Below are 15,131 nucleotides of genomic sequence, written 5' to 3' on the forward strand. Positions count from 1 at the left end.
CTGTGGAGAGAGAAGTTGAGTTAATGTTTCAGGACGTATCGCAGACTTTATGGGTCAATATGAAAAACTGGCTCGGCTGCACTGTCCATTGATGCTGCTCATCTAGCCAAACGTTAAAAATATTTAAATATACAACATGATTCCACCACCAACCACTGTGGAGCACCCTGCCTGTCTTTTGTCAGATAAATAGCTTTTGAGCCTTTATTTTGTGTATCGTTTTATAACTCGTATGCTATTCATTTTACTATCAACCCTTGGACTCGAAGACTACTGGGGATATCTTGTCAAGTCAAGTCAAGTTTATTTGTCACATACACATACGAGATGTGCAGTGAAATGAAAGTGGCAATGCTCGCGGACTTTTGTGCAAAAAGACAAACAACCAAACAAACTATAAACACAATCATAACACACATATACCTTTACATAATAAATAATGGAAGGAAAAACGTTCAGTAGAGTTAGTCCCTGGTGAGATAGGTGTTTACAGTCCGAATGGCCTCTGGGAAGAAACTCCTTCTCAACCTCTCTGTTCTCACCGCATGGCAATGGAGGCGTTTGCCTGACCGTTGCAGCTGGAACAGTCCGTTGCAGGGGTGGAAGGGGTCTCTCATGATATTGTTGGCTCTGGAGTTGCACCTCCTGATGTATAGTTCCTGCAGGGGGGCAAAAAAGTCAGTAACCTTTTTAAGAGTACAAGCACCTCCTTTGTTGTCATGACTCTTTACATTAGAGTTTTAAAGGACAGAAAGGGCCCTTCGGCCCACCGAGTTCAGACTGTCTGTCAAGCACCCATATTCACTAATCTAATTTCATAGAACATACCACAGTTCAACACAAGAACAGGTCCTTCGGCCCGCGATATCTGTGCCGAATATGATGCCAAGGCCATCTCTTACACCTGCGCATAATCCATAACCCTCCATTCCCTGCATACCCACATGCCTATTCAAAAGTCTCTTAAATGCCACTATCATATCTGCCTATACTGCATGCCTGACAGCATGTTCCAGGTACTCACCATCTTCTGTGTGAAGCAAAACCCTGCCTCACGGAAACTCCTTTAAACTTTGCCCCTCTCACCTTAAAGCTGTGCCATTCTCCTTGCATATCGATCAACACCCCTAGATTCTAATTCTCATCTGCACATGGAGCGGAATTTACCACAGCCAATTAATTTAACAAACCACATGTCTTTTAGATGTTGAGGGGCTGCACACAATATTCCAGTTGCTGTCTTAACGATGCCTTGTGTAGCTGTAACATGGCATCCCAACTGTTGTACTCCTTGTGTAGGAAAGAACTACAGATGCTGGTTTAAATCGAAGATAGACACAAAATGCTGTAGTAACTCAGCGGGCCAGGCAGCATCTCTGGAGAGAAGGAATGTATATCGGCGAGACCAAGCCCAGGCTCGACGATCGTTTCGCTGAACTCCTCTGCTCAGTTGCTCAATGCTCCTGGTTGCTCAGCACTTTAACTCCCCCTCCCATTCCCACACTGACCTTTCTGTCCTGGACCTTCTCCATTGTCAGAGTGAGGCCCAGCGCAAATTGGAGGAACAGCACCTCGCTTGGGTAGCTTACACCCCAGCAGTATGAACATTGACTTCTCTAACATCAAGTAGCCCTTGCTTTCCCTCTCTCTCCATCCCCTTCCCTTCCCAGTTCTCCTACCAGTTTTACTGTCTCCGACTACATTTTACCACTGTCCCGCCCACTCCCCTGACATCAGTCTGAAGAAGGGTCTTGACCAGAAATGTCACCCATTCATGCTCTCCAGAGATGCTGCCTGTCCCGCTGAGTTACTGCAGCATTTTGTGTCTATCTTTGTTGTACTCTATATTCTGTCCGATGGAGGCATGCATGCCATGTGCCTTCTTCAGCACCTTGTCTATCCCTGTTGCCACTTTCACGAAACTACGTGCTCCTAGGTCTCCCTATTCTATAATAGGGCCCTGTAATTTACTGTGCAAGTCCTGCCCTGCTTCCTAAATGTATCTCTACATACTTGTCTGAGTTACAGTTCATTTGCCATACCATTGTCCACTTTTTCCTTTGATCTAGATCCTGTTGTAAACTTGGACTTTCTTCACTGTCAACTGTATTACCAATTTTGATGTCAACTGCAAACATGTTAATAATGCCACTTACAAACGCGTCCAAATGATTAGTACATATGACAAACAAAGGGAGCCCAGCCTTGATCCCTGTGGCACACCACTGGTCACAGACCACTGGTCTGAAAAACAACCCTATACTATCTCTGATTTATTTCTATAAAACCAATTATGTATCTAATTGACTAGCATATTGTGCATTCCATGAGATCGAGTCTTTTAAACCAGCCTCTCTTGTGAGACTTTGTTAAAAGCCTTGCCAAAGTCCACCTGGTCAGAGTCTACCACTCTGCCCTTGTCAATCCTCTCACTCACTTCTTCAATAAACTTAAATTTGTGAGACCAAACTACCCAGCAATTTGGGCAGGATGTCCAAAGACATGCTTACTGTCCCTGGTCAGTCCTTGGCTTTGCAAATGTAGTTAATCCCCTCCAGTAACCTATCCACCCCTGGTGGAAAGCTTACTGACTTATACTTCCTTGACATGTCCTTATAACCCTTCTTAAATTAAAGCACAATATTAACTATCCTTTGGTCTTCTGGTGCCCTGGCCTTAATACACTTAACAAAATCTGCTCCATCTAATCGTTTAGCTCTAGGGTTGTCCCAGTCTATATCTGACAGTTATTATTGCAACCCTATTATTCCTACAGCTATCTGTGATCTCTGTGCATGCATTTGCTCCTCCAATTCCTGCTTAGCATTGGGGGCCTATAAAACAATACCATCAAAGTGAACACCCCTTCTTATTCTTAAATTTCACCCATTGCCTCATGGACAGCTCCCCTGCTTCTTCACTTCTATTCTAATATCAATCTCTGTCCCTGTTGTAAATGTAAGTTTATAGATTTTATTTGATTTTGTAGGTATTGTACCTGAAGAAACAGGTGAAAATGCTGAAGAAAGTCCTGATAATGAAAATACAAAATTACAAGACTTGCCACCTTGTTGGGGACTTGACATAGTTTGTGGTAAAGGAACTGATTTCAACTATGGACCTTGGGCAGATAGACAAAGGTAAAAAGAGATCATTCAACCATCTATATTGACTACTATCTCATTCCAATTTGTTTTGTTACTTTAAACAATGGGCTACACACTGCTGTAGTAATACAAAATCAGCTTGGAGGCAATCGCTTATTACTCCTATATGAATGTTATTAAATAAAATTTAATCTGCAATTTATCAATTGTATATTTTCTTTGATCGTTATGCTCTTTACATCCACAGGGAAATCAGAGTAAAATATCTATATATACTTTTATGAGTGTGTGTGTGTGTGTATCTGCTGCTGACGTTACAATGACAGTTAAAAAGCGTGTGTACGTGGGGGGCGATAGTGTGTGTCACTCCGCTCGCCGCCCCCCCGCAAGCACACGTTGGGGGAACTGACCCAGCGGGTCTGCACTTGGTCTAGTATATTACTCAAACTCTGTTTGTTTGTATATATGCGTGTGAGTGCGTGACGATTCAAAACTCCGCCCAAACGGTACATGATAGTGCGACAATTTTTGACCCACCTTACTCACCTTTGTCCTGGGATGTAAAAGGGACGTTTCTTTTGGATTTATATTATATTTTACATGTTATTGACATTTTAAACTTTACAAAAGCCACTTTTTAACACTTTCCACGTACCCTGCCCATCAGCCGAGTCACAATGATGTCACAATGGGATCCCAAATATCATTTACATTAAAAAATCATGATTTAAAAAAAATCGTTTTAATCAAATTCTTCTGTTTTCATTAACCGTTTAATTGTGTTTAGGTTTTTTAAAGAAAAAATTTGATTTTTATTGAATTCAATTTTTTTTTTTAAATTGTGATTTTCATTGTGGGGGAGGGGGGTGGGATAGGGAGGAGGTGATGAGTGGGGGGGAGCAGTGGATAGAGGGATATGAGGGGGGTTGGGAGGGGAGAGGGGTTATGGAAGGAGTGACTGCGGGTATCCGCCCATGCGGGATTTGAAATGACTGGCGCTGAGGCTGGGGGCTGCGGCGACTCCTCCGGGCCCGCGGGAGGAAGAGGAGCAGGACCCGGGACAATGACCTGGCCGCAGCCTTGGCCTCTCCTCCCCCCTTCTGTGTCCCCCCCCCCCCCCCAACAGCCCCTGCCTCTACATCTTCATCGCCGACATGGTGCAGCAAATGGGGCCGGCGGTGGTTTAGTTCGAAATCCTAGGGAGGTGAGGAGGGAGTGTGGGGGGATTGAGGGAGATGGTAGGGAGGGGACAGGGGTTATGGAGGGAGGGAGGGAGGGAGTGACTGAGGGTAAGGGAAAGGAGAGGGAGGGAGAGGTGAGTGGGGGAGGAGAGGGGAAAGACAAAGGATGGGTGAAGAATGAATGAATGAATCTTTATTGTCATTGCACATGGTACAACGAAATTTAAAAGTCAATCCCATGGTGCGATTCACAAGAGCAATTTTAAATATATAAGAAAAGGTAAAAATATATACATATAAAAAAATTACAGATAAATAACAATAGCAGCTGAGGTAGAACCATTCAGTTGAATGTGAGTGTTATTTCTTATTTTGCATTGTTAAGTTCACGTACGGCTATGGGGTTTGTGCGAGTTTTGAAAGACCTGTACCGTCTGCCAGAGGGCAGCAGGTGGAACAGGTTGTGTCCAGGGTGGGAAGGGTCCTTCAGGATGTTGGCTGCCCTGCCAAGGCAGCGAGAGCTGAAGATGCCCTTCAGGGAAGGCAGTGGGCAGGCAGTGATTTTTTGTGCAGTGTTGATGACCCTTTGAAGGGCTCTCCTGTCCGCTGCAGAGCAGCTGGCATACCATGTGGTTATACAGTACGCCAGCACACTCTCAATGGAGCAGCGGTAGAAGGACACCATCAGCTTCTCCTCCAGGTTGTTTTTCCTGAGGATCCTCAGAAAGTAGAGTCGCTGCTGGGCCTTCTTGACTGCTGTGGTGGTGTTTGTAGTCCAGGAGAGATCCTCCGTAATTTGTGTGCCCATGAATCTGAAGTCTGAGACCCTTTCCACACAGTCCCCATTGATGAATAGGGGTTTGAGGGGCTGCACTGTTCTTACGGAAGTCTATGATAATTTCCTTTGTTTTTGTGGTGTTTAGGATGAGGTTGTTGTCTGAACACCACGCTGCCAGTCTTTGGACTTCCTCCCTGTAGGCTGTCTCATCTCCTCCTGAGATACGTCCAACCACAGTCGTGTCGTCCGCAAACTTGACGATGGTGTTGGTGGAGTGGGCGGGGGCACAATCGTGGGTGTAGAGGGCGTAGAGGAGGGGGCTCAACACACAGCCCTGTGGGGAGCCGGTGCTGAGTGTGATGGGGGTGGAGAGGTGATGGCCCAGTCTGACGGTCTGGGGGCGGTTAGACAGAAAGTCCTTCAGGAGGGGGAGGGAGGTAGGAAGAGGGATGGTGAGGCAATGGAGGAGCGGAGGGGGAAGAGAGATAGGGAGGGAGTGAGGGGAGGAAACCGAGGAGGGTTGGTGGGGAGACGGAGGATAATGGAGAAAAAAAAAAAAAAATGATGAATGATTCAATTTATTGTCATTGTCAGTGTACAGTACAGAGACAACGAAATGCATTTTTAGCATCTCCCTTGAAAGGGAGACACAGGGCGTCGCGGTGTGCCCGCGCCTGCCGCCGTAACATTCCATTACAGGCAAAGGTGGGTGAAGTGTCTTGCCCAAGGACACAACGACAGTATGCACTCCAAGCGGGATTTGAACCGGCTACCTTCCGGTCGCCAGCCGAACTCTTAGCCCATTGTGCTATCTGTCGTCCTGAGGAGGGGAATAGAGAGGATTGAAGAGGGAAAGTGACATTGATTTTATAATTTACAAGTTTTACCATTTTAAACTTTAAAAACGTCATCCGCGCCTGTGCAGTTGGGGGCTGTGGGTGAGTGGTGGAATATTGCGTTGGGGGAACGTGACCCAACGAACCCACACGGTCTAGCAGATAACTGAAAATGACAACAATATTAGATGTGGACTCAGTAAAACTCATTTAGCTTTTCACATTTAATCTAATAATTTATAACTTGATTATGTGACCCTCTTAAACCTTTTTTTGTTGCCTTATCTTCCAATTCTATTATTACTGTGTCTACATTTCTCCTATTTGCTTTAATTGTTTAATGAATTACGTTGCCCTGTGGAAATACATTTGCCATTACTGCTGATCTTACAATTGTGTGCTCATCTGATAGCTCGCATTGTGCATGGGTTCTATTGATTGTCAGAACATTAAGATAGTTGAGAGAGCTTTACTAAATTCTAAAACATCCTTAAAAGCCAACTGGTTGTATCGTAATAGAAAATGATAAAATCTTTTGATCTACCCCAGATTGATCTAGAGACCAAAATTGAATGCTGCAGTCGCTCCTAGCCTAATTGACATTGCAAAGTCCTTTTCGCAGACATCTGGGAGTTGTAATCCAATGTTGAGCAGCAGTCTGACAGAGATGTGGAATCATACCTTACTGATAGGGCTTCCCCATTATAATCAAAGTATATATTCTCTCCCATTAGCAGGCTGGGGCCAGCAGAGTTGCCGGTACTGTAGTATATGAGCGATAAATAGTGGTCCGTGGATGTCACATCAAATGTGTAAGGGACCCCCGATCTTGTGGGAAGGGATACAGAGTCGGGAAACACTGGGGACGCCTCCTTTGTGTCTGGAACATGGTTGGTGGGACGACCTGCAAATATGACTGAAGAAAAGGGAACTACGATTACCCCCCCCCCCCCCCCCCCCCCCCCCCCCCCCCCCCCACCCCTTCCATGCCATCCTTCTGGCCAATGTACAGTCCCTTGAGACTTAAGTTTGATGACTTAAGAGTAAGGTCTTTATCAAAAGGATGGGAGGAAATCCTGTATGGTGTTTCACGGACTCGTGTCTCACCCCCATCTCCCCAGACCCAGCCCTTCAGCCCAAAGGTTTCTTCATTTATCACATGGACTTTGGGGAAAGGGAGAGGTGGAGGCACATAACTCACGCTGAAGTCTTCGTGGTGCTTAAACATAGCGACCCTGTCCAGCTCATGTTCTCAGCAGCTGGAATACCTGAAATACCATCCCTTCTAGCTCACAAGGGAATTTGCCTCCATCATCATTTTGCCATAGAGGGAGTTCAGAGACGGTTCACCAGACTGATTCCTGGGATGTCAGGACTGTCTTATGAAGAAAGACTGGATAGACTTGGTTTATACTCTCTAGAATTTAGGAGATTGAGAGGGGATCTTATAGAAACTTACAACATTCTTAAGGGGTTGGACAGGCTAGATGCAGGAAGATTGTTCCCGATGTTGGGGAAGTCCAGGACAAGGGGTCACAGCTTAAGGATAAGGGGTAAATCCTTTAAAACCGAGATGAGAAGAACTTTTTTCACACAGAGAGTGGTGAATCTCTGGAACTCTCTGCCACAGAGGGTAGTTGAGGCCAGTTCATTGGCTATATTTAAGAGGGAGTTAGATGTGGCCCTTGTGGCTAAGGGGGTCAGGGGGTATGGAGAGAAGGCAGGTACGGGATACTGAGTTGGATGATCAGCCATGATCATATTGAATGGCGGTGCAGGCTCGAAGGGCCGGATGGCCTACTCCTGCACCTAATTTCTATGTTTCTATGTTTCATGGCCACGATCCTTATGCCACCCTAGCCAGACATTCATCGTGCATTGGAGGAGCTGCAATGTGTTGTCAACAAATATCAGATGACATGCTTTTCCGATGATAGCAGGAGATTTCAACAAGACCAGTTTGAAGAAGCCACTTCCAAACTACGACCAGCACAGGTCCTGCAGCATTAAAGATGCCTATCGTTCGATCCTTAGCCCTCATTTTGGGCAATTAGACCACTTGGCAATGCTCCCTCTCCCTGTGTATTGCCAGCAAATGAAGAGTGCAGCTGAAAGGACTGCACAGAGCTGGTCAAGGGGTGCTGAGGAATGATTCTGGGTTTTACTTGGAGTTGGTGGACTGGGTGATATTCAATGACACAGCAAAGGAATTGAACAAGCATGCCATGGCTATTACCAACTTTGTAAAGAAATGTTTGAAGGATTGTGCTCCCACCAAAACCATTCAAGTCTTCCCCAAACAGAAGCCTTGGGTTAACCAGGAGATCCACAATCTTCTGAAGGCCAGATCTTGGACATTCAAGCCTAGCAGCACAGGCTCATACAGAAGTCCAGGTATGACCTCAATAAGGCCATCAAAAAAGCTAAGAGGGACTTTACATTGGAGGATGAGATGAATTTTAGGCAGCTGTGGCAGGACTTGCCCACCATCACTTCCAACAAGGTGAAACCAAGTAGCAGCTGAAGAAACAGTGAGTTATCACTCCCAGACGAGCTAATTGTGTTCTATGCATGCTTGAAAAATACCGATGTGCCTTCTCGGGCCCCCATAGACTCCAATGGCATTGTAATCTCGGTCATCAAAGCCGTTGTCAGTGATCCTTCATGAAGGTGAATCCTCGGAAAGCATCCGGACCAGATGAGTACCTGGTCGCAATCTCAAAACCTGCGTGGACCAACTGGTTGGTGATTTTACGGACATCTTCAACCTCTCATTACTGAGGTCTGAGGCTCCCAACTACTTTGAAAGGACATAATTTTAAGAAGTGGAAGGCTGTGTGCCTCAATGACTACCAACTAGTAGCATTATTGTCCATGGTGCTGAAGTGCTTTGAGAGGTTGGCTATTGTGCATATTAATCCCTACCTTTTGCAAGAGCCTGAACAATTTGCCTAACACCACAATAGATCAAAATGGGATGTGATCTTGCTGGCTCTCCACTCTGCACTGGACCATTTGGAAAAAGAACACACAGTCAGGTTGTTGTTAATCGACTGCAGCTCGGTGTACAAGATTTTCCCAACCAAACCTGTAACGAAGCTAAAGGGTATTGGGTCTCTGCGCATCGCTTTGCAACTTGATCCTCAACTTGCTATCAACAGACCACAGTCTGTACTAATTGGCATCTTTAAATTTGTTGATGACACCATTGTTGGATGAATTATGAGTAATGATGAGTCAGAAGATCGGAGGGTGATTTATCGTCTGATGGAATGGTGCCAGCACAACCTTGTTCTCGAAGTCAGTATGACCAAGGTGCTGATTGTTAACTGTGGAACAAGAAAGCCGAGGATCCACGAACCTGCCTCCCTTGACGTGTAGGTGGTGAAAATGTCAACAACTTCAAGTGCCTGGGTGTGTGTATCTCTAAAGATCTGTCCTGGGCCCAGCACATGGATGCAATCGTAAAGAAAAGCCCATCAATGCCTCTACTTCCTTAGAGGATTGAGGAGATTTGGTATGTCTACAAATTCTCTCTTGAACCTCGACAGGTGTGCAATAAAGAGCATATTGAATGGTTACATCACAGCCTGGTTTGGGAACTCACATGCCCAGGAATGAAGATTACAAAAAGTGGTGGACACTGCGCTGTTCATCACAGTTACTGACTTCACCATAGGAGACGCTACCTCACAAAGGCAGCTGGCATCATCAGGGATCTGTACCACCCTGGCCATGCTCTCATTGGTATTGGGAAAGAAGGTGTAGGAGTCTGCATGATTCCAAGTACTATTTGAGTATTGAGGTTTGAGTATAGGAGCAGGCAGGTTCTACTGCAGTTGTACAGGGTCTTGGTGAGACCACACCTGGAGTATCGCGTACAGTTTTGGTCTCCTAATCTGAGGAAAGACATTCTTGCCGTAGAGGGAGTACAGAGAAGGTTCACCAGACTGATTCCTGGGATGTCAGGACTTTCATATGAAGAAAGACTGGATAGACTCGGCTTGTACTTGCTAGAATTTAGAAGATTGAGGGGGGAACTTATAGAAACTTACAAAATTCCTAAGGGGTTGGACAGGCTAGATGCAGGAAGATTGTTCCCGATGTTGGGGAAGTCCAGAACAAGGGGGTCACAGTTTAAGGATAAAGGGGAAATCTTTTAGGACCGAGATGAGAAAAACATTTTTCACGCAGAGAGTGGTGAATCTCTGGAATTCTCTGCCACAGATGGTAGTTGAGGCCAGTTCATTGGCTATATTTAAGAGGGAGTTAGATGTGGCCCTTGTGGCTAAAGGGATCAGGGGCTATGGAGAGAAGGCAGGTACAGGATACCGAGTTGGATGATCAGCCATGATCATATTGAATGGCGGTGCAGGCTCGAAGGGCCGAATGGCCTACTCCTGCACCTATTTTCTATGTTTTTATATACAGTGCCCTCCATAATCTTTTGGGCCAAAGACCCATCATTTATTTATTTGCTTCTGTACTCCACAACTTGAGATTTGTAATAGAAAAAATCAAATGTGGTTAAAGTGCACATTGTCAGATTTTAATAAAGGCAATTTTTATACAATTTGGTTGGGAATGGGTTTCTCAATTTAAGGGTTGATTTCAGCTGTTTCCAGATTCGTAAGGTGCTATGGATTATCGGATTTTTCTCATATGTTGATTTCTTCAGATTTATTGGAGAGAAGAAGCGCGCCTATTTTGAAAGGGAAACAATCTTCCCTCTCCATTTTTAACCAGTTTACGTGTTGGCATGTATCGACCGTCCAATAAATTAAAATTTTAATATTAGTTGCCCAGTAATAGAAAAGAAAATTAGGGAAAGCCAGTCCGCCGATTTCTTTAGGTTTGCATAAATGTTGTTTGTGGATTCTGTGAGTTTTGTAATCCCAGATAAAGTTTGTGATCGCAGAGTCGAGTTTTTAAAAAAGGTTTTTAGGGAGAAAAATCGGTATTGATTGAAATAAGTACAGGATTTGTGGAAGGAAAATCATCTTTATGGCATTTACTCTACCAATAAGGGAAATCGGAAGTGTTTTCCATAAGGGCATTTAATTTGGTGATTAATGGCGGAAAACTTGCTTGAAATGAAGAAGAATATTTTCTAGTCACGTAAACTCCAAGATATTTAAATTTTTCCATAGCAATTCTAAAGGGAAATTTTAGAAGGTGTGACGGGTTTTGAGGATTTATCTACATGATTTCACTTTTGTTCCAGTTTATTCTATATCCTGAAAAGGAGCCAAATTGTTCTATTATATCTGCACCATAGCAGTTCAAGAAAGCGGCTCACCACCACCTTCTCTGGGGTAATTAGGAACGTACAATAAATGCTTTTCACGCTAAGGTACCTAATATCTAAAAATGGAATTACAAAGAAATACTCTACATTGATCTGCATGGTGTATGGTCCGAAATATCTATCTATATACTGGTGTTGCAATAAATTAGTGTAACAAATTAAGTAATCACAAAATAGGCACAAGGATGTGACTATTTGGTCTGGCAGTAGTTTCCATTATTATTATTATTATTATTATTATTATTATTATTATTATTATTATTATTATGGATTTCTATATAATCTTGGGGAAAAAATAGAGAGAGTACAGAGGAGATTTACTAGAATGTTGCCTGGGTTTCAACACCTAAGTTACTGAGATAGGTTGAATAAGTTAGGTCTTTATTCTCTGGAGCGCAGAAGGTTAAGGGGGGACCTGATAGTGGTCTTTAAAATGATGAGAGGGATAGACAGAGTTGATGTGGACAAGCTTTTCCCTTTGAGAATAGGGAAGATTCAAACAAGAGGACATGACTTCAGAATTAAGGGACAGAAGTTTAGGGGTAATATGAGGGGGAACTTCTTTACGCAGAGAGTGGTGGCGATGTGGAATGAGCTCCCAGTGGAAGTGGTGGAGGCAGGTTCATTGGTATCATTTAAAAAAATTGGATAGGCACATGGATGAGAAGGGAATGGAGGGTTATGGTACGAGTGCAGGCAGGTGGGACTAAGGGGAAAAAAATTTGTTCGGCATGGACTTGTAGGGCCGAGATGGCCTGTTTCCGTGCTGTAATTGTTATATGGTTATATGGTTAAAAAATAGTGGAAGTTGCATAAATGGTTTCTGACTGTGTCCTCCATCTGGTTGTATAAAACACTTAGAGATCCAACTGTTTATTGTCAACAGGTTGCGCTTCAATGTTCCCAACATGTTGTAAACATATTGTTCACAAGGTCACTTGCTGATAGATTTCCATTACTGAAAAAAAAGAGAGAGATTTCATAACCAAATGTCAGTCAGTATGTAGATTAATTCTGCATATGGGAAGAGTTTTTGTTGAACCATGTGCAATGACAATAAAGAGATTCATTCATTCATTCAGTTAGAATTGTTTGTGCATTGAAATATGCTTCAGAAGATTAGATGAATTAGTATGGTGCAAGAGAGTCTGTAATTTCTGTTGTCTATATATGTCAGCCTTGGTTGTAGTGGCTTTACCCTTAGGCATGTATAGATAATTTTGCTGCCTGGTTAACGTTATAGAAATTTGTTTTCCAGCAGAATTGTTTGGTTAAATTATGGATGGAGTAGGATTACTTTCATTTGCAGGAATAGAAATTGTCAAATGTTTTTGTCGTACACAACAGTCTAAGGAGGAGTTGTTTAGGGAGACCTGGATGGGTGAAAGGTAATGGCAGGTATCATTTTGGTATTGTAAAAAACAAAATTGCATATAAACTGAATATGGCAAATGCAATTGGTATGATATGAGAAATATCAGATCTATATTACTAAAAGTCTGATCTTGACCGCTTTTGGCTCGCCACCTCATTCAGAGCCCCCCTCCGCCTTCCGGGACCGGAGGATTTTTCCCATCGATGAAAATTAAGAGAGATATTAATGTTTTTTTTTTAAAAAAACATTCTGCTGCCCCCGCTGGAGGCAGTGGGCGGGACTATAAAACCCGGAAATGTGTAGTCCCTCACTCAGTCTCTGCCAGACCCAGGAAGCGAGAGGGTCACGGCTCTCTGAGCTGCGAATAACACTGAACGCACGTCTACTCCACGGTGAGTCCCCTCGATGCGGCTGTAAGGTGGCTGCTGCCCAATTGTTTGCCTCGCCTTTTAAAAAGTTAGTGTTCACAAAATGAATTTTGGTTGTCGGGTGGCTGCTGCTAAATTGTTTGCCTTGGCTTGGCTTTTAAAATCGTTGCAACAGTTGGCTGCCAGCCCAAGAATCCGTTCGGCCCACAATGTCTATACTAGCCCTCTGGAAACCAGTACCTTCGGCCCACAACACCCATACTAGCGCACCAGAAAGCAACAGTTTTGTGAAGTTGGATCCGATGTCTAGAATTTTGGATTTTGGAATCAGAATAGGGTAAAATGAATCTTGAAAAGGAATTTTCATTTAAATGTCTGAATTTTGATACAATACATAAATGTGATGTTTTGTATTCAACGATTCAGCAATGATGGGGAAGCATTGTTATTTTTTTAATACATGGAGCAATAAGGTTTGGCACTAAGAAGTGTAACAACATTTATAAATAACTATGTTTTTAAACCCAGTTTCTATGAATTCATTAGACTGGTATTCTGACATATTTTTGCTTGTGTTCCAATAGTATTAGGTTTGGATTATCTGAGGTAGGAAATGACATTGCCAAATGGGTCTGTAAGATGATTCATGAGATAGTAGGTCCAATCATGTATTCTTTTGTGTTTGTTGCTCTTTTTTGGTTGTATCAAAGTGACAAAGATGGATGTCTGACAACAGGAACTGAATAATTCAAACTCATAATTGTGCTAGACAGGTTGTGCATGTAAAAATCATTTTATAATGTCACACAATGAGACTGTAAGGTTTGTTCTTTGATGTGCCCTTTTAAGGGTGTCCTTTATATAATAAATAGAAATAAAAGCCCATTCAATTATTTCAACTTTCAGCTGGAGTGTTGCCACTGGGGTTTTAATGAAGTACAACAGTGGGCGTGTGAAATGTTCGTGTTATTCCTCATAAACTGTGAAAACACCCAATATTATGATAAATATAGATTTTGTTCTTTGAAAATCTAACTGTGACTGCAGAGTACCTGTACTTTGGTTTACAATTTTAGATGTGAATTCAGAAAAACAACCAAGATCACAATTTTTAAGTGTGTTTGCTTTGCTATCTGAATGGTAAATAATCCAAATTAAATCTGGAAGATGTTGTTATCTCACTTTTGCATCCTACACACTAAGGGGAATTTACAGAAGCTGATTAACGAATGAACAGCATTATCTTGGGAATGTGGGAGGAAAATGGAGCACCCAGAGGTCACAGGGAGAATGTGCAAACTTTGTACAGATAGCACCTGTATTTGGAATCAAACTCAGGTCTCCAGTGCTGTAAGGCAAAAAGAAGCTTGCAAAGACTCGAGAAACATTTTCAGTACTACATAGATTTTTGGTAATCTTACAGTAGATATATATAAAAAACATTTGAAACATTTCATTCAGGTTTTTAAGATAATGCGAGAAGAATAAGGGTTATTCTAGAACAGTGGTCCTTAACCTTTTTGGCATACGCGCCTATGCGAACAAAATACTGTATGTGGTATGTACCTTTGTAAGGTTCCGAAACATGGGCTCAACAAATGGATATGTTATTTATGACCCCTTCAAGTCCCCCGGTAAAGCCCCAAACGACACCCCCCCCCCCCCATGGGGGTCCCGATACCCAGGTTAAGAACCACTGTTCTCAAAGATGGCTTCAAAATTGTGAATGGCTATGATATAAATAGTGATGATTTATCTCGTCTGATTAGTGAATCAGTAACATGAAATTTGATAGAATTGCGGGAAATATTAGAATTCACGGCTATTCTCAGTACTGTTAAGTATGATAATGGGTTCCAAAATAGCTCTGCTTTCCAATTTTATCTCACAGAAGGCGGGGTATAAAAAGCTCTTGCTTGATTGGCAACCCCATTCTTCGCCTTGGTATTTAGTCAGCATTTTCCTTTTTTTCACTTTTTTTTCACCCATTTTGTAACCGTTCTTCTTTCCTGAAATTATTCTTGCTCTTCATCGACAGTGTTGCCTTTGGTTTACTTTTTAAAAATCTCATCTTTTGGCTTTTATTTTTCTCGAGATTATCTTGCTTTTTGCAAGTTCCAAATATGGTACAGGGGCTTCCAGGCTTATGGAACACGTGGCTTACACAAATTCGACTTT

The 15,131-nt window shown here is 42.9% G+C and overlaps 1 protein-coding gene across 2 annotated transcripts in view; it reads left to right on the forward strand.

The window, feature by feature from the left end:
* Positions 1–15,131, forward strand: part of kiaa1109 (KIAA1109 ortholog) — a 298,241-nt gene that overhangs the window by 43,732 nt on the left and 239,378 nt on the right. For both annotated transcript variants that reach the window (XM_055647191.1, XM_055647198.1), the window contains exon 11: positions 2,990–3,140. In XM_055647191.1, the coding sequence (XP_055503166.1) occupies positions 2,990–3,140 (151 nt within the window). The remainder of the gene's footprint in view (positions 1–2,989; positions 3,141–15,131) is intronic.

Source organism: Leucoraja erinacea, chromosome 1 (genome assembly GCF_028641065.1).
Source record: "Leucoraja erinacea ecotype New England chromosome 1, Leri_hhj_1, whole genome shotgun sequence".
NCBI lineage: Eukaryota > Metazoa > Chordata > Chondrichthyes > Rajiformes > Rajidae > Leucoraja > Leucoraja erinaceus.